This window comes from Oncorhynchus clarkii, chromosome 1, assembly GCF_045791955.1.
Source record: "Oncorhynchus clarkii lewisi isolate Uvic-CL-2024 chromosome 1, UVic_Ocla_1.0, whole genome shotgun sequence".
NCBI classification, from domain to species: domain Eukaryota; kingdom Metazoa; phylum Chordata; class Actinopteri; order Salmoniformes; family Salmonidae; genus Oncorhynchus; species Oncorhynchus clarkii.
In genome coordinates this window covers 62,320,497-62,343,002 of record NC_092147.1, presented here as the reverse complement: position 1 = coordinate 62,343,002, position 22,506 = coordinate 62,320,497, and the positions used below count along the sequence as shown (strand labels likewise).

The following is a 22,506-nucleotide window of genomic DNA, read 5'->3' as shown; positions in this document are numbered from 1 at the left end:
TTTCATTGATCATCCTTGAGATGATTCTACAACTGGATTTGGAGTCCACCCATGGTGACTTCAATTGATTGGAAATGATTTGGAAAGACACATACCTGTCTATATAAGCTCTCACAGTTGACCGTGCATGTCAGAGCGACGACCAAGCCACAAGATCAAATTAATTGTCCGTAGAGCTCAGAGACAGGATTGTGTCATGGTACAGATCTGGGGAAGGGTACCAAAACATTTCTACAGCATTGAAGGTCCCCAAGAACACAGTGACCCCCATCATTCTTAATTGGAAGAAGTTTGGAAACACCAAGACTCTTCCTAGAGCTGGCAGCCCGGCCAAACAGTTCCTCTGTGGAGACGGGATAACCTCCTAGAAGGACAACCATCTCTGCAGCACTCCACCAATAAGGCGTTTACGGTATAGAGGCCAGATGGATACCACTCCTCAGTAAAAGGCACATGACAGCCCGCTTGGAACTTGTCAAAAGGCATCTAAAGGATTCTCAGACCACGAGAAACAAGATAGAACTCTTTGGCCTGAATGCCAAGCGTCACGTCTGGAGGAAACCTGGCACCATCCCTACGGTGAAGGATGGTGGCGGTAGCATCATGCTGTGGGGATGTTTTTCAGTGGTACGGGCTGGGAGACTAGTTGGCATAGAGGGAAAGATGAACAGAGCAAAGTACAGAGACATCCTTGATGAAAACCTGCTCCAGAGCACTCAGAACCTCAGACTGGGGCAAAGGTTCACCTTCCAACAGGACACCGACCCTGAGCACACAGCCAAGACAATGCAGGAGTGGCTTCGGGACAAGTCTCTGAATGTCCTTGAGTGGCCCAGCCAGAACGCGGACTTGAACCTAATCTAACATCTCTGGAGAGACCTGAAAATAGCTGTGCAGCGACACTCTCCATCCAAACTGACTGAGCATGACAGGATCGGCTGAGAAGAATAGCAGAAGCTCCTCAAAAACAGGTGTGCCAAGCTTGTAGCTTCACACCCAAGAAGACTTGAGGCTGTAATTGCTGCCGAAGGTGCTTCAACAAAGTACTGAGTAAAGGGCCTGAAAACGTATGTAAATGTGATATTTCAGTTTTAAATTTTTTATGAACTTGCAAAAAAAAATCTTGGTTGGCTCGTCAGGCTCCCATGCCTCAGCCGGCTCGACAGGTTCCCGCTCCCCAGCCGGCTCTACAGGTTTTATTTTTAAAATGTATTTAGCCTTTATTTAAACAGGTAAGCTAGTTCTCATTTTCAACTGCGACCTGGCCAAGATGAAGCAAAGCAGTGCAACAGAAACAACAACACAGAGTTACATGGAATTAACAAGCGTACAGTCAATAACACAATAGAAACAAATAAAGTCTATATACAGTGTGTGCAAATGGCATGAGGAGGTATGGCAATACATAGGCCATAGTAGCAAAGTGATTACAATATAGCAGATTAACACTGGACTAATAGATGAGCAGATGATGATGAGCAGATGATGGTGTGCAAAAGAGCAGCAAAGTAAATAAAAACAATATGGGGATGAGGTAGGTAGAATGGGTGGGCTATTTACAGATGGACTATGTACAGCTGCAGCAATCAGTTAGCTGCTCAGATAGCTGATGTTAAAGTTAGTGAGGGAAATGTAAGTCTCCAGCTTTAGCGATTTCTGCAATTCGTTCCAGTCACTGGCAGCAGAGAACTGAAAGGAAAGGCGGCCAAAGGAGGTGATGGCTTTGGGGATGACCAGTGAGATATACCTGCTGGCTGGAGCGAGTGCTATGGGTGGGTGCTGCTATCTCAGTGAGCTGAGATAAGTGAGCTGAGATAAGGCGGGGCTTTACCTAGCAGAAACTTGTAGATGACCTGGAGCCAGTGGGTCTGGCGACGAATATGTAGTGAGGGCCAGACGACTAGAGCATACAGGTCGCAGTGGTGGGTGGTATAAGGCGCTTTGGTAACAAAACTGATGGCACTGTGATAGACTGCATCCAATTTGCTGAGTAGAGTATTGGAAGCTATTTTGTAGATGACATCGCCAAAGTCGAGGATCGGTAGGATAGTCAGTTTTACTAGGGTAAGTTTGGCGGCGTGAGTGAAGGAGGCTTTGTTACGAAATAGAAAGCCGATTCTAGATATGATTTTGGATTGGAGATGTTTGATATAAGTCTGGAAGGAGAGTTTATAGTCTAGCCAGACACCTAGGTATTTGTAGTTGTCCACGTATTCTAGGTCAGAACCGTCCAGAGTAGTGATGCTAGTCGGGCAGGCGGGTCAGCAAATGGTTGAAAAGCATGCATTTGGTTTTGCTAGCGTTTAAGAGCAGTTGGAAGGAGTGTTGTATGGCATTGAAGCTCGTTTGGAGGTTAGTTAACACTAACCAAAGAAGGCCCAGATTTATACAGAATGGTGTCGTCTGCGTAGAGGTGGATCGGGGAATCACCTGCAGCAAGAGCGACATCGTTGATATATACAGAGAAAATAGTCGGCCTGAGAATTTAACCCTGTGGTACCCCATAGAGACTGCCAGAGGTCCGGACAACAGGCCCTCCGACTTTACACACTGAACTTTATCTGCGAAGTAGTTGGTGAACCAGGCGAGGCAGTCATTTGAGAAAGCAAGGCTATTGAGTCTGCCAATAAGAATACGGTGATTGACAGAGTCGAAAGCCTTGGCCAGGTCGATGAAGACGGATGCACAGTACTATCTTTTATCGATGGCAGTTATATTGTTTAGTACCTTGTGCGTGGCTGAGGTGCACCTGTGACCATCTCGGAAACCGGATTGCACAGCGGAAAAGGTACGGTGGGATTCAAAATGGTCCTTGATCTGTTTATTAACTTGGCTTTCAAAGACTTTAGAAAGGCAGGGCAGGATAGATATAGGTCTGTAACAGTTTGGGTCTAGAGTGTCCTACACTTTGAAGAGGGGGATGACCGCAGCAGCTTTCCAATCTTTAGGGATCTCGGACGAAATGAAAGAGAGGTTGAACAGACTGGTAATAGGGGTTGCAACAATGGCGGCGGATCATTTTAGAAAGAGAGGGTCCAGATTGTCTAGCTCAGCTGATTTGTACGGGTCCAGGTTTTGCAGCTCTTTCAGAACATCTGGATTTGGGTGAAGGAGAAGCTGGGGAGGCTCGGGCAAGTAGCTGCGAGGGGTGCAGAGCTGTTGGCCGGGGTTGGGGTAGCCAGTAGGAAAGCATGGCCAGCTGTAGAGAAATGCTTATTGAAATGTTCGATTATTATGGATTTATCGGTGGTGACCGTGTCGCCTAGCCTCAGTGCAGTGGGCAGCTGGGAGGAGGTGCTCTTGTTCTCCATCCAACCTTTTGGAGTTAGAGCTACAGGATACAAATTTCTGTTTGAAAAAGCTAGCCTTAGCTTTCCTGACTGACTGTGTGTATTGGTTCCTGACTTCCCTGAACAGTTGCATATCACGGGGACTATTTGATGCTATTGCAGTCCACCACAGGATATTTTTGTGCTGGTCAACGGCAGTCAGGTCTGGAGTGAACCAAGGGCTATATCTGTTCTTAGTTCGACATTTTTTGAAAGGGGCATGCTTATTTAAGATGGTGAGGAAATTACTTTTAAAGACTGACAAGGCATCCTCGACTGATGGGATGAGGTCAATATCCTTCCAGGAAGTGTTTTAGGGAGCGTTTGACAGTGATGAGGGGTGGTCGTTTGACCGCGGACCCATAGCGGATGCAGGCAATGAGGCAGTGATCGCTGAGATCCTGACTGAAAACAGCAGAGGTGTATTTTGAGGGCAAGTTGGTCAGGATATTATCTATGAGGGTGCCCATGTTTACAGATTTAGGGTTGTACTGATGGTTTCCTTGATAATTTGTGTGAGATTGAGGGCATCTAGTTTAGATTGTAGGACTGCTGCGCTGTTAAGCAAATCCCAGTTTAGGTCACCTAACAGAACGAACTCTGAAGGTAGATGGGGGGCAATCAATTCACATACGGTTCCCGCGCCTCAGCTGGCTCAACAGGTTCCCCCGCCTCAGCAGAAGTGACCAGCCCGCTCCTCTGGTCGGCGTCCTGTGGCTGGAGCTGCGCATCAGGGAGGGGGTACTGTCATGTCCACTCCCGCTCCCCCTCTCGAGGTGCTCGATGTTGCCAGTTTACTCATTATTACGCACAGCTGCCACAATTGTTATGAGTACCTGCGCCTCATGAGACTCACCTGAACTCCATCACTTTCCTGATTACCTCCCCTATATCTTTCACTCCCTTTGGGGAGTGCGTTATTGCAATTTTGACTCTGTTTCTGTGTTTCATGTCTGAGCTCGCCCGCCTCCATGAGCGAGGGGTTCCAATGGGCGCTGTTGTTCTGGTAGCTGGCCATCATACGTGGGCGAGTGGGTCCCACTAGGTAGGCTGTATCTTTCCTCCTCAGGACTATCCTAAGGAACACATTTTTTGGGGGAATGTATACTGAACAAAAATATAAACACAACATGTAAAGTGTTGCTCCTATGTTTCATGAGCTGAAGTAAAACATCCCAGAAATGTTACATAAGCTTATTTCTCTTTTGTTTTTGCCACAAATTTGTTTTCATCCCTGTTAGTGAGCCTTTCTCCTTTGCCAAGATAATTCATCCACCTGACTGGTGTGGCATATCAAGAAGCTGATTAAACAGTATGATCATTACACAAGTGCACCTTGTGCTGGGGACAGTAAAAGACCATAAGCTGCCTCCAACTTCGTTTTAGATAACTTGGCAGTACATCCAACCGACCTCACAACCGCACACCTCCCCACATGTAACCATGCCAGCCCAGGACCTCCACATCTGGCTTCTTCAACTGCAGGATCATCTGAGGGAAGGGGGGTGGCTGGGTGGTGAGGAGTATTTCTGTCTGTAATAAAGCCCTTTAGTGGTGAAAAACTCATTCTGACTGGCTAGGCCTGGCTACCCAGTGGGTGGGCCTGGCTGCCAAGTGGATGGGCCCATGGCTCTACCCCTGCCCAGTCATGTGAAATCCATAGATTAGGGCCTCATTAATTTATTTCAATTGATTGATTTCTTTCTATGAACTGTAACTCAGTAAAATCTTTGTAATTGTTTTATGTTGCATTTATATTTTAGTTCAGTATAGCTACATACCCACACTTTCATATCAAAGCAGCAGGATCTGATCTTATGTGAACAAGTTGCTTCAATTGATGTTTATTTACCTGGGAGTTCAAGTTGGATACAGAGGCTCTCTGCTTATATGGGGCACCAGAAAGTGCAGTATCTGAAGGATGAAGATTTGTCTTCCCGTGCCCCTTCCATCAGCACTACCTATCGGCAGTCAGATTCACGGTGTGTTTCACACTTTAGGGGCAGGACAATTTCTCTTTAAACTTCTGGCAAAACTCTTATGGTGATCAGTTTTTAACTCACAACTTGCAAAATATGTAGTAGGTTGTCACTCCGTTGACCAATTTCATATGCATTTGCTCAGCACAGTGTATTTAATGCAATTTTGCACTGTATTTATGCACTCAAAATGTGCTTAGAATTTGTTTTATTTTTTATGAATGCGTGTCCATTTTCACTGTATGGATCCCACGCCATGACATTTCCAACATAACTACTTCACACAGCCCCTCCGCCTTGGTCGGTTAGCAATTTTCCTTTTAAGCACAATACATTGTGGGATCCAACTGTTTAATCCTGGGGCATTAGAATGGAGGATACATTCCTGCTGGCAAAAGAATTGCCCTCTCGTCATGGAGGTGACTCGGGAACATCCCAATTACCACTCTTACCAAACCTCTGCCATCACTCTTGAGAGTGGAAGGAAGACTACCTTGTTAAAGAAGGGGTGGAGGAAGAAGAGTGAGTGATTTGACCTTGGCCATCTGTCTGTAGGAGAGTGCCGACAGGACAAATGCGACGTGCATGTAAAGCAGCAGGTCCCGTCTGAATGCAGACTCACTACCATGCTCCACCACGCACTGCACGGTCGCACTGCACGGTCATACTGCCAGGCCAGCCCTGCAGCAGACAGGATGATATAAGGTCTGACAAGAGCGATCAATATTTTATCAGATATAAAATCCAAAAAATGACATTTGAGGTGTATTATGAAATGATGTGGATCTGGGCTGAGCAACAAGCGTGACATCAATCATTACACACTCGTCCTCTTTTAGCCCACAGCTCTGAGGGGAGGGAGGGCCAGTAGAGAGGGGTTGGACTGGTTTTCTCAGTATTCAAAGTCAAAATAATGTACTTCTGTATTCCTCCCCAGGAGTGGAAATCAATGGGGAGAAAACCTTTCCAGAGCTCCTGGACTGTTCATGCTGTGTTGCCAGGCAGGGTGTGCGTGCTGTTGGACAAAAAATGGTTTTTTTTTTTTTACTGCCGTGTGTGTGTGTGTGTGTGGAGTTTATATTGTCTGATATGTTTGTTTGTTTTTTATTCTCATTGGTATCCTTTTGTAGTGGTTTCTTTGCAGCATTTCGATCATGAACACCTGATTCATACAGTCTCCTCTTAACAGTTGATGTTGAGGTTTGTCTGTGACTTGAACTCTGTGAAGCATTTGTTTAGGCTGCAATTTCTGAGGCTGGTAACTCTAATGAACTTATCCTCTGCAGCAGAGGTAACTCTGGGTTTTCCTTTCCTGTGGCGGTCCTCATGAGAGCTAGTTCCATCATAGCGCTTGATGGTTTTTGCGACTGCACTTAAAGAAATGTTCCGTATTGACTGACCTTCATGTCTTATAGTAAGTGTGGACTGTCATTTCTCTTTGCTTTTTTGAGCTGTTCTTGCCATAATATGGACTTGGTCTTTTACCAAATAGGGCTATCTTTTGTATACCACCCCTACCTTGTCACAACACAACTGATTAGCTCAAACGCATTAAGTAGGAAAGGAATTCCACAAGTTAACGTTTAACAAGGCACACCTGTTAATTGAAATGCATTCCAGGTGACTACCTCATGAATCTGGTTGAGAGAATGCCGGGAATGTGCAAAGCTGTCATCAACACAAAGGGTGGCTCCTTTGAAGAATCTCAAATATCAAATATATTTTTACTTGGTTACTACATGATTCCATGTGTTATTTCATGGTCTTCACTATTATTGTACAATGTATAAAATACTACAAGTAAAGACAAACCTTTGAATGATTAGGTGTGTCCAAACTTTTGACTGGTAGTGTATATGCTATGCTTACGCTGCGTTGTATGCCCCTTGAGTAAATCTGAGCAAAAGAAAAACATTGAAGGCATCGTATCCCTTGAAATACATATTTTAACTATAAGAGAAAGTGATATCCACATAGGGTCCTGGGGCAAATCTTAATTCATTGTCTATATCCCTGTGGAGCACATCATTGATTTGTCTGCGGTTCATAGTAGTAGTTGTAGATGATTGAATTGTGCTGAATTGACGATGCATTAGGTGTGTTCTCCAAGGGTGATATTCTGACACCGGAAGTGTTCATTACCTATTTTAACCACAAACAGCCATAAATAAGACCGTAATGCGTCCGAGACTGGATATTTACGGCCGGATGCATAATTTATTTAGACATTTGTGTTAAATCACCCCATAGGGTTGTAATTTCTGTGGTATTTACTCATATGTCCCTAAGGTCACCATCTCAAAGTTCATCTTCCCACTCTTCTGTCCACAGGATTCTCAGTAACAACAAGATCTCACTACTGAGAAACGCCTCCTTCTTTGGCCTGACAATCCTGGAGAAACTGTAAGTAAGCCATATGCTGCATGGAATTTTTCTGTTTGTCCTCCCCTGAGCCATAATGGCTGTCATCATGAAAATGACCCTGCCTGCGCTGTGGAAGGGACAGTGCAAAGGGACAGCCATGGGAGCTAGGGTACCGCTCAAGAGGCGGTTGTTGTTAATGCTAGCCCAAATCAAGTCGTTGACTGCATCCACCTTCAAGCCACCACACTTAACCTCAATTGCCTGAGTCAATGTCTTAAAATGCATAATACATAAACTGTAAGTCGGTACAATTTGGCTTTGTAATGTGATGGGGCACTGATTGTGATGATAACTCTGCTGTCAGTTGAGATGTCACTGTGGTCTGCATACAAATTAATTTCTAAGTCAAATTTCTCCTTGTGGACAATAAAGTATCTCATATCATATATACAGTGGGGAGAACAAGTATTTGATACACTGCCGATTTTGCAGGTTTTCCCACTTACAAAGCATGTAGAGATCTGTACATTTTATCATAGGTACACTTCAACTATGAGAGACAGAATCTAAAATCCAGAAAATCACATTGTATGATTTTTAAGTAATTTATTTACATTTTATTGCATGACATAAGTATTTGATCACCTACCAACCAGTAAGAATTCCGACTCTCACAGACCTGTTAGTTTTTCTTTAAGAAGCCCTCCTGTTCTCCACTCATTACCTGTATTAACTGCACCTGTTTGAACTCGTTACCTGCATAAAAGACACCTGTCCACACACTCAATCAAACAGACTCCAACCTCTACACAATGGCCAAGACCAAATAAAAGTTTATTTTTCACATGCACAGGATACAGAAGGTGTAAGCGATACAGTGAAATTGTTACTTGCATAGAAGCAAAAACAGAAAGTCTATATTTTATAATTATAAGATGACACTTACCCAGACACACTTGTCTAAATTGATGGGTCATGTGAAATAAATAATATATCCCCCCCCCCTACCCCAGACACATGTACACGTGTTCAAGAAATACAATAAAGGGCACCAAATCACCCCCAGACACACCTGGCTAACTTGATGGGTCATGTAATCATCTGGCGAAGTGGAGTCTTTTGTTTAGACAAATAGCTAGCTAGCTATATGTTTGTAATGTTTGTATTGGTAGTAGTATGAGTTGAGATTATGATAGCTAGCTAGCTAAACAAAGAACTGGGATAATCCCAACTCATACTACTACCAATACAATCATTTTCATAGCTGGAGTATGAATCTGCAGGAAGCTAAAGCTAACCAACTAGGTTCAGTGTTGGTTAGCTAACATTAGGCTATAACTAGCAATGCAAATGGATTTCTGATTTGAATAATATTACTACATAGATCATACATGTAAGTTTAGCTAGTGAGCCAGCAAGCTAATGTTAGCTAGCTAGCTAACAGTACGCTGTAACTTGCAATGAAAACAACTTTCTGGCAAAATTAGAAACTACATCTGAAAATGTAGCTAGACTCTTACCCATATACATGGATGAACGCTTCACGGCAGACTGGAACCATTTAAGTCTGTTTTCTTTGTAGCTACATCTTGTTTTGGCCAGTGTGTCAAGTCCTTCCAGTTCACACTCACTGTTGCGTGTGCAGAAAATAGCCCATCACAACTTTTTCGAACTGATCTGTCGATAGCGCCTGCTAAATTCAGGGCATCAATGTTGTTGAGAAAAGTATCAAAACTTTTGTGGTTCTCGATGGCTCACCTTAAATCTTTCAAAAACGCTGTGGTAGAAAGGATTATTAACACACTGAGAAGCACACGTTATAGACAGAAACATCCTATATGGCAGACCAATCCAAACTTATCTCCCGGAATGTCCAGCGCATTAATTATCTATGCCAATCATAGCTAGCGGGAAGGTACCTACCTTTTTCCGTGGTTAAACCAATTAGCCTTGTAAATAAAACATTGTCTTTGTATTTACAGATGGAATACAAGTTTGTTATTAAGGCACATGAAAGTTTACATGTTCCAGAAGGCATTTCTGCCATATCATAAAATTTTTAAAATGCCGCTCCTGTGACGTGAGAGATACGTCTAACTTCCTGAAATGGATCACGTGTATATATATACAGTGCCTTCTGAAAGTATTCAGATCCCTTGACATTTATTTTGTTATTACGTTAGTCTTAATCTAAAATTGATTAAATAAATACAAATCCTCAGCAATCTACACACAAATACATCAGCATCAGCTCTCAGAGCAGCTTACCTGTACACAGCCCATCTGTAAATAGCACTACCTCATCCCCATATAGTGTTTTTGTTTTTTTGCTATTTTGCACCCCAGTATCTCTACTTGCACATCATCATCATCTGCACATCTATCACTCCAGTGTTATTGCTAAACTGTCATTTTTAGCCTCTGTGGCCTATTTATTGCCTTACCTTCCTAATCTTACTACATTTGCACACACTGTACATAGATTTTACTATTGTGTTATTGACTGCACGTTTGTTTATCCCATGTGTAACTCTGTGTTGTTGTTTTTGTCGCACTGCTTTGCTTTATCTTGACCAGGTCGCAGTTGTAAATGAGAACTTGTTCTCAACTGGCCTACCTGTTTAAATAAAGGTGAAATACATTTTCAAAAATTAAAAAATTAACACCATAATGACAAAGCGAAAACAGTTTTTTTGAATATTTTGCAAATGTATAAAAAATGAAAAAACACATACCTTATTTACATAAGTATTCAGACCCTTTGCTATGAGACTCAAAATTGAGCTCAGGTCCATCCTGTTTCCATTGATCATCCTTGAAATGTTTCTCCAACTTGATTGGAGTCCACTTGTGGTGAATTCAATTGACTGGACATGATTTGGAAAAGCACACACCTGTCTATATAAGGTCCCACAGTTGACAGTGCATGTCAGAGCAAAAACCAAGCCATGAGGTCAAAGGAATTGTCCATAGGGCTCCAAGACAGGATTTTGTCGAGGCACAGATCTGGGGAAGGGTACCAAAAACATTTCTGTAGCATTGGAGTTCCCCAAGAACACAGTGGCCTCCATCATTCTTAAATGGAAGAAGTTTGGAACCACCAAGACTCTTCCTAGAGCTGGCCGCCCAGCCAAACCGAGCAATCATGGGAGAAGGGCCTTGGTCAGGGAGGTGACCAAGAACCTGATAGTCACTCTGACAGAGCTCTAGAGATCCTCTGTGGAGATGGGAGAACCTTCCAGAAAGAAACCCATCTCTGCAGCACTCTACCAATCAGGCCTAATCTAATTATGTTAGAGTGGCCAGACGGGAACCGCTCTTCAGCAAAAGGCACAAAACTGCCCACTTGGAGTTTGCCAAAAGGCACCGGAAGACTCTCAGAACATGAGAAACAAGATTCTCTGGTCTGATGAAACCAGGATTAAACTCGTTGGTCTGAATGCCAAGAATCACGTCTGGAGGAAACCTTACACCATCCCTACGGTGAAGCGTGGTGGTGGCAGCATCATGCTGTGAGGATGCAGGGACTGGGAGACTAGTCAGCATTGAGGTGAAGATGAACGGAGCAAGATATGAAGAGATCATTGACCTGCTCCAGAGCGCTCAAAACCCCAGACTGGAGCGAAGGTTCATCTTCCAACAGGACGATGACCCTAAGCACACAGCCAAGACAACGCAGGAGTGACTTTGGGACAAGTCTCGGAATGTCCTTGAGTGGCCCAGCCAGAGCCTGAACCCGATCAAACATCTCTGGAGAGAACTGAAAATAGCTGTGCAGCAACCCTCCCCATCTTACCTGATTGAGCTTGAGAGGATTTGCCAGAGAAAAATGGGAGAAACTCCCCAAATACAGGTGTACCAAGCTTGTAGAGTCATACCCAAGAAGACTCAAGGCTGTAATCGCGGCCAAAGGTGCTTCAACAAAGTTCTGAGTAAAGGGTCTGAATAATTAACCTCTAGTGTCTAGCCATCCCGCATCCGGGATCGTGAATACAGCCTCAAGCTCATTACCATAACGCAACGTTAACTATTCATGAAAATCGCAAATGAAATGAAATAAATATGCTAGCTCTCAAGCTTAGCCTTTTGTTAACCTCTTGGAACTCCCCATACCGGATCCGGTATCAGGAATACAGACTCAAGCTCATTACCATAACGCAACGTTAACTATTCATGAAAATCGCAAATGAAATGAAATAAATATGCCATCTCGCAAGCTTAGCCTTTTGTAAACAAAACTGTCATCTCAGATTTTCAAAATATGCTTCTCAACCATAGGAAAACAATAATTTGTGTAACAGTAGCTAGCAAACAAAGGATTTAGCGTTAGCATTAGCGTTAGCATCCAGCACGCAACATTTCAACAAAAACATAAAAGCCTTCAAATAAAATCATTTACCTTTGAAGAACTTCTGATGTTTTCAATGAGGATACTCTCAGTTGGATAGCAGATGCTCAGTTTTTCCAAAAAGATTCTTTGTGTATTAGAAATAGCTCCGTTTTATACATCACATTTGGCTACCAAAAAAAACCTGAAAATTCAGTCCTCAAAACGCGAACTTTTTTCCAAATTAACTCCATAATATCGACTGAAAACATGGCAAACGTTGTTTAGAATCAATCATCAAGGTGTTTTTCACATATCTCTTCATTGATACATCGTTCTTGGACACATGCTTTCTCCCCTGAATCAAATGGTAAAGTGGAAGCAGCTGGCAATTGCGCACCGAATTCGACGCAGGACACCAGGCGGACACTTGGAAAATGTAGTCTCTTATGGTCAATCTTCCAATGATATGCCTACAAATACGTCACAATGCTGCTAAGACCTTGGGCGAACGACAGAAAGTGTAGGCTCATTCGTTGCGCAATCACAGCCATATAAGGAGAGAATGGAAAACAGAGCTTCAGAAATTCTGCTAATTCCTGGGTGATGCATCATCTTGGTTTTGCCTGTAGAATGAGTTCTGGGGCACTTACAGACAAAATCTTTGCAGATTCTGAAACTTCAGAGTGTTTTCTTTCCAAAACGGTCAAGAATATGCATAGTCGAGCATCTTTTCGTGACAAAATATCGCGCTTAAAACGGGAACGTTTTTTATCCAAAAATGAAATAGCGCCCCTAGAGATCCAAGAGGTTAACAACACTGTCATCTCAGATTTTCAAAATATGCTTCTCAACCATAGGAAAACAATCATTTGTGTAACAGTAGCTAGCTAGCGTAGCATTTAGCGTTAGCATTAGTGTTAGCATTCAGCAGGCAACATTTTCACAAAAACCAGAAAAGCATTCAAATAAAATCAAGAACTTCAGATGTTTTCAATGAGGAGACTCTGTTAGATAGCAAATGTTCAGTTTTTCCTGAAAGATTATTTGTTTAGGAGAAATCGCTCCGTTTGGTGCGTCACGTTTGGCTACCAAAAAAAAACAAAAATCCAGTCATCAAAACGCCGAACTTTTTTCCAAATTAACTCCATAATATCGACTGAAACATGGCAAACGTTGTTTAGAACCAATCCTCAAGGTGTTTTTCACATATCTCTTCGATGATATATCGTTAGTGGAAGTGTGCTTTCTGTCCTGAATCCCAGGAGAAAATGCCCGTAACTGAAGATTACGCACCAATTTAGACAAAGGACACCGGGCGGACCCCTGGAAAATGTAGTCTCTTATGGCCAATCTTCCAATGATATAACTACAAATACGTCACAATGCTGCAGACATCTTGAAGAAACGACAGAAAGCGCAGGCTCGTTCCTGGTGCATTCACAGCCATATAAGGAGACATTGGAAAACAGAGCTTCAGAAATTCTGCTCATTTCCTGTTTGAAGTTTCATCTTGGTTTCGCCTGTAGCATGAGTTCTTTGGCACTCACAGATAATATCTTTGCAGTTTTGGAAACGTTAGACTGTTTTCTTTCCAAAGCTGTCAATTATATGCATAGTCGAGCATCTTTTCGTGACAAAATATTGCGCTTAAAACGGGCACGTTTTTTTTATCCAATAATGAAATAGCGCCCCCATAGATTCAACAGGTTAAAAATGTTTACAAAAACTTCTGAAAACCTGTTTTTTCTTTGTCATTATGGGGTATTGTGTGTAGATTGATGAGGGGGAAAAATGATAATTTACCCCCAGAGGTACGCGCAATGTCGTCGGGGGTACACCAAATAAAAATTTGTAGTCTCGTTTTACTGCCAAAAATACAAATTAAACCATCTAGTGTTCAGCAAAATAACAACACAACATTGTTCTGCTCCATCCAATGCTAGCATCAATATTTCTACATTTGTTTTTAGCCCAGCTAGCATGGACACTGACAGTTGGGAATCTGATGCAGCCGAAGAGCTACTGCCTCCTTACTCGGGAAAGCACTGGAGGCCAGGACAACAGGAGAGGATATTTTTAATGTACTGGACAGCTTTGTGACATCAAATAGACTTTGGTGGTCAAGATATGTTGGTATCTGTACTGATGGCGCAAAAGCCATGACAGGGAGACATAGTGGAGTGGTAACGCGCGTGCAAGCAGTTGCTCCCGACGCCACTTGGGTACACTGCAGCATCCACTGAGAGGCTCTTGTTTCCAAGGGAATGCCTGACAGCTTGAAATACATTTTGGACACTACAGTGAAAATGGTTAACTTTAATGCTAGGCCCCTGAACTCTTGTGTATTTTCTGCTCTATGCAATGATATGGGTAGCGACCATGTAACGCTTTTACAAAATACAGAATTTCGCTGGTTATCAAGGGGCAAAGTATAGACATGTTTTTTTTATTGAGAGACAAGCTTAAAGTTTTCTTTACTTACCATCATTTTCACTTGCCTGATGATGACTTTCTCACACTACTGGCCTATCTGGGTGATGTTTTTTCTCGCCAGAATGATCTGAAACTAAGATTACAGGGACTCTCCACAACTATATTTAATGTGCGGAACAAAATTGAGGCTATGATTAAGAAATTGGAGCTCTTCTCTGTCTCTGTCTTCATTAGCAAAGAAAACACACAGGTTTTTCCATCGTTGTATGATTTTTTTGTGTGCAAATGAACTCAAGCTTACGGACAATGTCAAATGTGATATAGCAAAGCATCTGAGTGAGTTGGGTGCGCAATTACGCAGGGATATTTCCGAAACGGATGACACAAACAACTGGATTTGTTATCCCTTTCATGCCCTGCCTCCAGTCCACTTACCGATACCTGAACAAGAGGGCCTCATCGAAATTGCAACAAGCGGTTCTGTGAAAATTGAATTTAATCAGAAGCCACTGCCAGATTTCTGGATTGGGCTGCGCTCAGCGCTCCTTTGCGAATCATGCTGTTAAGATACTGATGCCCTTTGCAACCACGTATCTATGTGAGAGTGGATTCTCGGCCCTTACTAGCATGAAAATTAAATACAGGCACAGACTGTGTGGAAAGGATTTAAGACTGAGACTCTCTCCAATACAACCCAACATTGCAGAGTTATGTGCATCCTTTCAAGCACACCCTTCTCATTAACCTGTGGTGAGTTATTCACCATTATTGATGAACAAATAAGGTTTTATATGTAAGATGGCTAAATAAAGAGCAAAATTATTGATTATTATTATTTGTGCCCTGGTCCTATAATAGCTCTTTTTCACTTCCCACGAGCCGGGTTGTGACAAAAACTTACTCTCATTCTTATGTTTAATAAATGTATCGTATACTGTGTAAGACTTACAATGATGGCAAAAAACAACATTTGAGAGTGTGCTGACCCTGGTGCAAGAGGGGGTACACAGCTGGAGGTTGAGTATTTATAGGAGTACGGGACTATAAAAGGTTTGGGAACCAGTGCTCTACAACATTACGAATAATCTTCCAGCGATCACACACTGGTTAATATTCAGTGTTGCATACAGTGTCTCTACTGGATGTCGTGGAATCCTGTTTAGTGCTTAACCCTTGACATTCCATTTCATTTTGATGAGTAATCTAGTTCGATATCCCTCATGTCTTTTAATGATGACCCTCCCTGTACTGTTTAGAGAATGATGTCATCGGTCTCAGTGTGATTGAGTTGTGCCATTAAGGACTGACCCTCTTATGATATACCCCGCTGATTTGATGGATAGACAATAGCTACTGGTCCAGATCCAGGTCAAGGTCCTTCATCTATTCTGTGACTTTTGACCTCATGGCTGCCAGCTGTGGCTATTGGCAGCGCCTGCCGCCTGTGCTCTTAAGAACGGTGGGTGCCAAAGCACTGCTTTGCAGGTGCCCTCAGTGAGTGGGCTGTGGCGGCCAGCTGTTGCAAAGTATGCCGTTTGGCACCCAGAGGGCAGTGGTGCTGACTATAACAAGCTTACCCAGCACAGTCTGTGATGCTGTGGAGTGTTCTCTACCACACTGTGACCAGAGTCCTCATTACTGTACCCTGGATCTGGAAGAAAGAGGATGAGGCTGAGCTGATGAATATACTGTATATTGCTTGGTTACTCAAGCATTTGAGGGTCTGGCGTGCATGCACCATCTGTGCTGCTGCGTTGTGTGGACTCTACCACTGTGAGTGTAACAGAGTATCCCATTACTGTACCCTGGAACTGGAAGAAGAGCAGAGATAGTTGGACATATTAGAATGACACTGGGCTGATGATTATACAGCATATTTCCTGGTGATTACTCAATAATTTGAGGGCATGGAATATGGTTCTGATAGTTTTAAAGATGATATCATGGTATGATTATTGAGCTGCAGCCTATGTACCATTGATTGGCATATATTTGCAACCACTTGCTCGAGATTTATGTTTGTTGCAATCCTTTTGCCTTTTATATCACCCATGCTGCAATATGTAGATTCCTTTCACCACACCAGAGAAGAGATGTGTTGGGTGGTGGCCTGGGCTCATCATATGTCAAAGTGGGTCAGATTTATAGCATGCATATGAACAAAGCACACCATATATATGTCATGATTTGACGATTTACCAGTTCAATACTTTCCCACAATGTAAAAACTATCCCCATTCCATATAATTACATTTCCTTGAATCCTATGTCGTCACATTGAGAATTCAGTAATAGTATGACCTAAGTATGTATGTACAGTGCATTTCGAAAGTATTCAGACCCCCTTGACTTACGTTACAGCCTTATTCTAAAATTGATTTTTAAAAAGCAAAACCAGCTTTTTTTTGGTGCAAATATATTAAAAAATAAAACATAAATAATACATTTACATAAGTATTCAGACCCTTTACTCAGTACTTTGTTGAAGCACCTTTGGGCAGCAATTATAGCCTTGGGTATGACGATACAAGCTTGGCACATTTGTATTTAGGGAGTTTCTCCCATTCTTCTTTGCAGATCCTCTCAAGCTCTGTCAGGTTAGATGGGGAGCATCGCTGCACAGCGTCCTCCAGGCGTGAGGCTTGGCATTCAGGACAAAGAATCTTGTTTCTCATGGTTTGAGAGTCTTTAAGTGCCATTTGGAAAACTGCAAGTGGGCTGTCCTGTGTCTTTTACTGAGTAGTGGCTTCCGTCTGGCAACTCTACCATAAAGGCCTGATTGGTGGAGTGCAGCAGAGATGATTGTCCTTCTGGAAGGTTCACCCATCTTCACGGAGGAACTCTGGAGCTCTGTTAGACTGACCATCAGATTCTTGGTCACCTTCCTGACCACGCCCTTCTCCCCTGATTGCTTAGTTTGGCCGGGCCGCCAGCTTTAGGAAGAGTCTTAGTTGTTCCAAACTTATTCCATTTAAGAGTAATGGAGGCCACTGTGTTTTTGGGGATCTTTAATGCTGGATACATTTTTTGGTACACTTCCCCAGATCTGTTTCTCGACAAAATCCTCTCTTGGAGCTCTACGGACAATTCCTTCAACCTCATAACTTAGGTTTTTCCTCTGACATGCACTGTCAACTGTGGGCCTTATATAGGCAGGTGTGTGTCTTTCCAAATCATGTCCAATCAATTGAATTTACCACAGGTACTATCATGACTCAGGATATGACCCAGATGCAGATACGGGAGGCGATAGTACAGTTCTCAGATCATTTATTAAAACACGGGGCAGGTAAAGGGCAGGTTGAGGAAAGGTAGAGGTTTGTGATCAGGTCAGAGTCAGGCCGGTACAGGACGGCAGGCAGGCTCATGGTCAGGGCAGGCAGAGGTTCGTAATTAGGTCATAGTCAGGCAGGTACAGAACAGCAAGCTTGTTGGAAACAGGATACAAAGGGCTGTGAGACAAAAAGTATTTAGTCAGCCATCAATTGTGCAAGTTCTCCCACTTAAAAAGATGAGAGAGGCCTGTAACTTTCATCATAGGTACACTTCAACTCTGACAGACAAAATAAGAATAAACAAATCCAGAAAATCGAATTGTAGGATTTTTAATGAATTTATTTGCAAATTATGGTGGAAAATAAGTATTTGGTCAATAACAAAAGTTTATCTCAATACTTTGTTATATACCCTTTTGTTGGCAATGACAGAGGTCAAACGTTTTCTGTAAGTCTTCATAAGGTTTTCACACACTGTTTCTGGTATTTTGGCCCATTCCTTCGTGCAGATCTCCTCTAGAGCAGTGATGTTTTGGGGCTGTAGCTGGGCAACATGGACTTTCAACTCCCTCCAAAGTTTTTCTATGGGGTTGAGATCTGGAGACTGGCTAGGCCACTCCAGGACCTTGAAATGCTTCTTACGAAGCCACTCCTTCGTTGCCCGGGTGGTGTGTTTGGGATCATTGTCATGATGAAAGAACCAGCCACGTTTCATCTTCAATTCCCTTGCTGATGGAAGGAGGTTTTCACTCAAAATCTCACGATACATGGCCCCATTCATTCTTTCCTTTACACGTATCAGTCGTCCTGTTCCCTTTGCAGAAAAACAGCCCCAAAGCATGATGTTTCCACCCCCATGCTTCACAGTAGGTATGGTGTTCTTTGGATGCAACTCAGCATTCTTTGTCCTCCAAACACGACGAGTTGAGTTTTTACCAAAACGTTATATTTTGGTTTCATCTGACCATATGACATTCTCCCAATCTTCTTCGGGATCATCCAAATGCTCTCTAGCAAACTTCAGACGGGCCTGGACATGTACTGGCTTAAGCGGGGGGACACGTCTGGCACTGCAGGATTTAAGTCCCTGGCGGCGTAGTGTGTTACTGATGGTAGGCTTTGTTACTTTGGTCCCAGCTCTCTGCAGGTCATTCACTAGGTCCCCCCGTGTGGTTCTGGGATTTTTGCTCACCGTTCTTGTGATCATTTTGACCCCACGGGGTGAGATCTTGCGTGGAGCCCCAGATCGAGGGAGATTATCAGTGGTCTTGTATGTCTTCCATTTCCTAATAATTGCTCCCACAGTTGATTTCTTCAAACCAAGCTGCTTACCTATTGCAGATTCAGTCTTACCAGCCTGGTGCAGGTCTACAATTTTGTTTCTGGTGTCCTTCGACAGCTCTTTGGTCTTGGCCATAGTGGTGTTTGGAGTGTGACTGTTTGAGGTTGTGGACAGGTGTCTTTTATACTGATAACAAGTTCAAACAGGTGCCATTAATACAGGTAACGAGTGGAGGACAGAGGAGCCTCTTAAAGAAGAAGTTACAGGTCTGTGAGAGCCAGAAATCTTGCTTGTTTGTAGGTGACTAAATACTTATTTTCCACCATAATTTGAAAATAAATTAATTAAAAATCCTACAATGTGATTTTCTGGATTTTTTTTCCTCATTTTGTCTGTCATAGTTGAAGTGTACTTATGATGAAAATGACAGGCCTCTCTCATCTTTTTAAGTGGGAGAACTTGCACAATTGGTGCTTGACTAAATACTTTTTTGTCCCACTGTATGTGATAGTATGTGCCATAAATCAATCTGCATTTACTGCCCAACAGCCATTTACTGGAGAGAGGACATTGTTTTGGCCACTCAGTTAAAACCTTGACCAACATTTCCTTTGTGACATGATGAGTAGATAAGTGAAGAGAGGCAGAGAGATGGAGTAGAGCGAGATGACCTCACCTCTGGGACATCATCAGAATGCAGGGTGGCGACTGCCATTTCTCACTCTGTAAGTGTATGTCAGGAGGGTGACTTGTCCTCTAAAGTTTGCTCTTATTGTTTTCTGTTGGAGACATACTGACATTTTTTCCACACCTCTTTAGGGTAGTGTCTCCTTGGATATTAATGAATGTATTCCAGATCCTTGAAGGACAAATCACTCTGCTTGGTTGTGCATATATGTATGTATGAGCAACATAGCAACAGATTCTGAACTAGGGATGGGCATGAGTAATCAAAGCGTCAAAACTTTAACCAGAGATCCCATTTTTCAAATACTTCTAAACCATTTGGTGGAATGTGCTTTGTGGCTGCCTGAACCGGCAAGTGACATTTTTTGCCAAATTTTTCAAACATGGGGTCTAGTGTTCCATTTCTACATGTGCATTTGCAGGGCACAACAAAAAAACTAACCAAGCCAAGCACCACACAATTCTTCACCCTAAATTCACTTTCCCCTCCATGTCTCATTCACTCAATTGCGTTCTGACCGCTCCCTACACACGTGTGCTGAGTGCGCACATCAACTCCCGTCTAACTGATGGGATACACAAGCCAATGTCCTTTCCAAATGAAGATAGTTTTTTTACAAATTCAAAATGGATTGGTTGATTGATTGAGCTGCAGTTGCCACTTAGAATTGGTTAGCCTAGCCTATAACCCCCCACACCATAGACCGGTTCCACGCTGAAAATACGCAAAACATTTATTTAATAAAGACAAAGAGCATATTTTTTTTATCAGAATCATTAAGCCTCCTCACCAAACGGATGTCGTAGCCGGTAATTCATCTCCATCCGGTGTTCAATGTGGAATTATGAATCCATTTTTAAACTTCCAAAGAACAGGCAGAATAAACTAAATAGTATATCTGTATATTGAAAAGAAGACAGCATTCATCTTGTAACCCTGAAAAATGGGTTCAACGCACCAAATTGTGCCCTTTTCAAATGAGCACTCTTTGAGAATAACTGTCCCAGACTCCAGATGTGCATCACATCGCAGAGGCAACTTTTTTCATTTGGAAAAACATTCTGTTCTATTTTATTCTGGTAATGGTATCTTGACTGTGATAAGGACCCGGGAAATAAGAGCATATTGTATGCTAAATGAACAAAACACAGCCATAGGCTTCTACAAGCAAGCGCCACTCCTGTGGTTACTGCTTTTTGAAGATTGTGTTCCACGATATACTATAACAAGTTGATGTTACGGTTTCATAAATTAAATTAATATTCAATGGCACATTTTTATTGACTGAATATACACTGCTCAAAAAAATAAAGGGAACACTAAAATAACAATTCCTAGATCTGAATGAATGAAATATTCTTATTAAATACTTTTTTCTTTACATAGTTGAATGTGCTGACAACAAAATCACACAAAATGATCAATGGAAATCAAATTTATCAACCCATGGAGGTTTGGATTTGGAGTGACACTCAAAATTAAAGTGAAAAACCACACTACAGGCTGATCCAACTTTGATGTAATGTCCTTAAAACAAGTCAAAATGAGGCTCAGTAGTGTGTGTGGCCTCCACGTGCCTGTATGACCTCCCTACAACGCCTGGACATGCTCCTGATGAGGTGGCGGATGGTCTCCTGAGGGATCTCCTCCCAGACCTGGACTAAAGCATCCGCCAACCCCTGAACAGTCCGTGGTGCAAAGTGGCGTTGGTGGATGGAGCGAGACAGGATGTCCCAGATGTGCTCAATTGGATTCAGGTCTGGGGAACGGGCGGGCCAGTCCATAGCATCAATGCCTTCCTCTTGCAGGAACTGCTGACACACTCCAGCCACATGAGGTCTAGCATTGTCTTGCATTAGGAGGAACCCAGGGCCAACCGCACCAGCATATGGTCTCACAAAGGGGTCTGAGGATCTCATCTCGGTACCTAATGGCAGTCAGGCTACCTCTGGCGAGCACATGGAGGGCTGTGCGGCCCCCCAAAGAAATGCCACCCCACACCATGACTGACCCACCGCCAAACCGGTCATGCTGGAGGATGTTGCAGGCAGCAGAACGTTCTCCACGGCGTCTCCAGACTGTCACGTCTGTCACGTGCTCAGTGTGAACTTGCTTTCATCTGTGAAGAACACAGGGCGCCAGTGGCGAATTTGCCAATCTTGGTGTTCTATGGAAAATGCCAAACGTCCTGCACGGTGTTGGGCCGTAAGCACAACCCCCACCTGTGGACGTCGGGCCCTCATACCACCCTCATTGAGTCTGTTTCTGACCGTTTGAGCAGACACATGCACATTTGAGGCCTGCTGGAGGTCATTTTGCAGGGCTCTGGCAGTACTCCTCCTGTTCCTCCTTGCACAAAGGCGGAGGTAGCGGTCATGCTGCTGGGTTGTTGCCCACCTACGGCCTCCTCCACATCTCCTGATGTACTGGCCTGTCTCCTGGTAGCGCCTCCATGCTCTGGACACTACGCTGACAGACACAGCAAACCTTCTTGCCACAGCTCGCATTGATGTGCCATCCTGGATGAGCTGCACTACCTGAGCCACTTGTGGGTGTGGGTTGCAGAATCCGTTCATGCTACCACTAGAGTGAAAGCACCGCCAGCATTCAAAAGTGACCAAAACATCAGCCAGGAAGCATAGGAACTGAGAAGTGGTCTGTGGTTACCACCTGCCGAACCACTCCTTTATTGGGGGTGTCTTGCTAATTGCCTATAATTTCCACCTGTTGTCTATTCCATTAGCACAACAGCATGTGGAATTTATTGTCAATCAGTGTTGCTTCCTAAGTGGACAGTTTGATTTCACAGAAGTGTGATTGACTTGG

General features: G+C 43.2%; 1 protein-coding gene across 2 annotated transcripts in view; it reads left to right on the top strand.

The window, feature by feature from the left end:
• LOC139410176 (adhesion G protein-coupled receptor A3-like) overlaps positions 1-22,506 on the top strand; it is a 278,756-nt gene that overhangs the window by 40,426 nt on the left and 215,824 nt on the right. For both annotated transcript variants that reach the window (XM_071155639.1, XM_071155632.1), the window contains exon 2: positions 7,640-7,711. In XM_071155639.1, the coding sequence (XP_071011740.1) occupies positions 7,640-7,711 (72 nt within the window). The remainder of the gene's footprint in view (positions 1-7,639; positions 7,712-22,506) is intronic.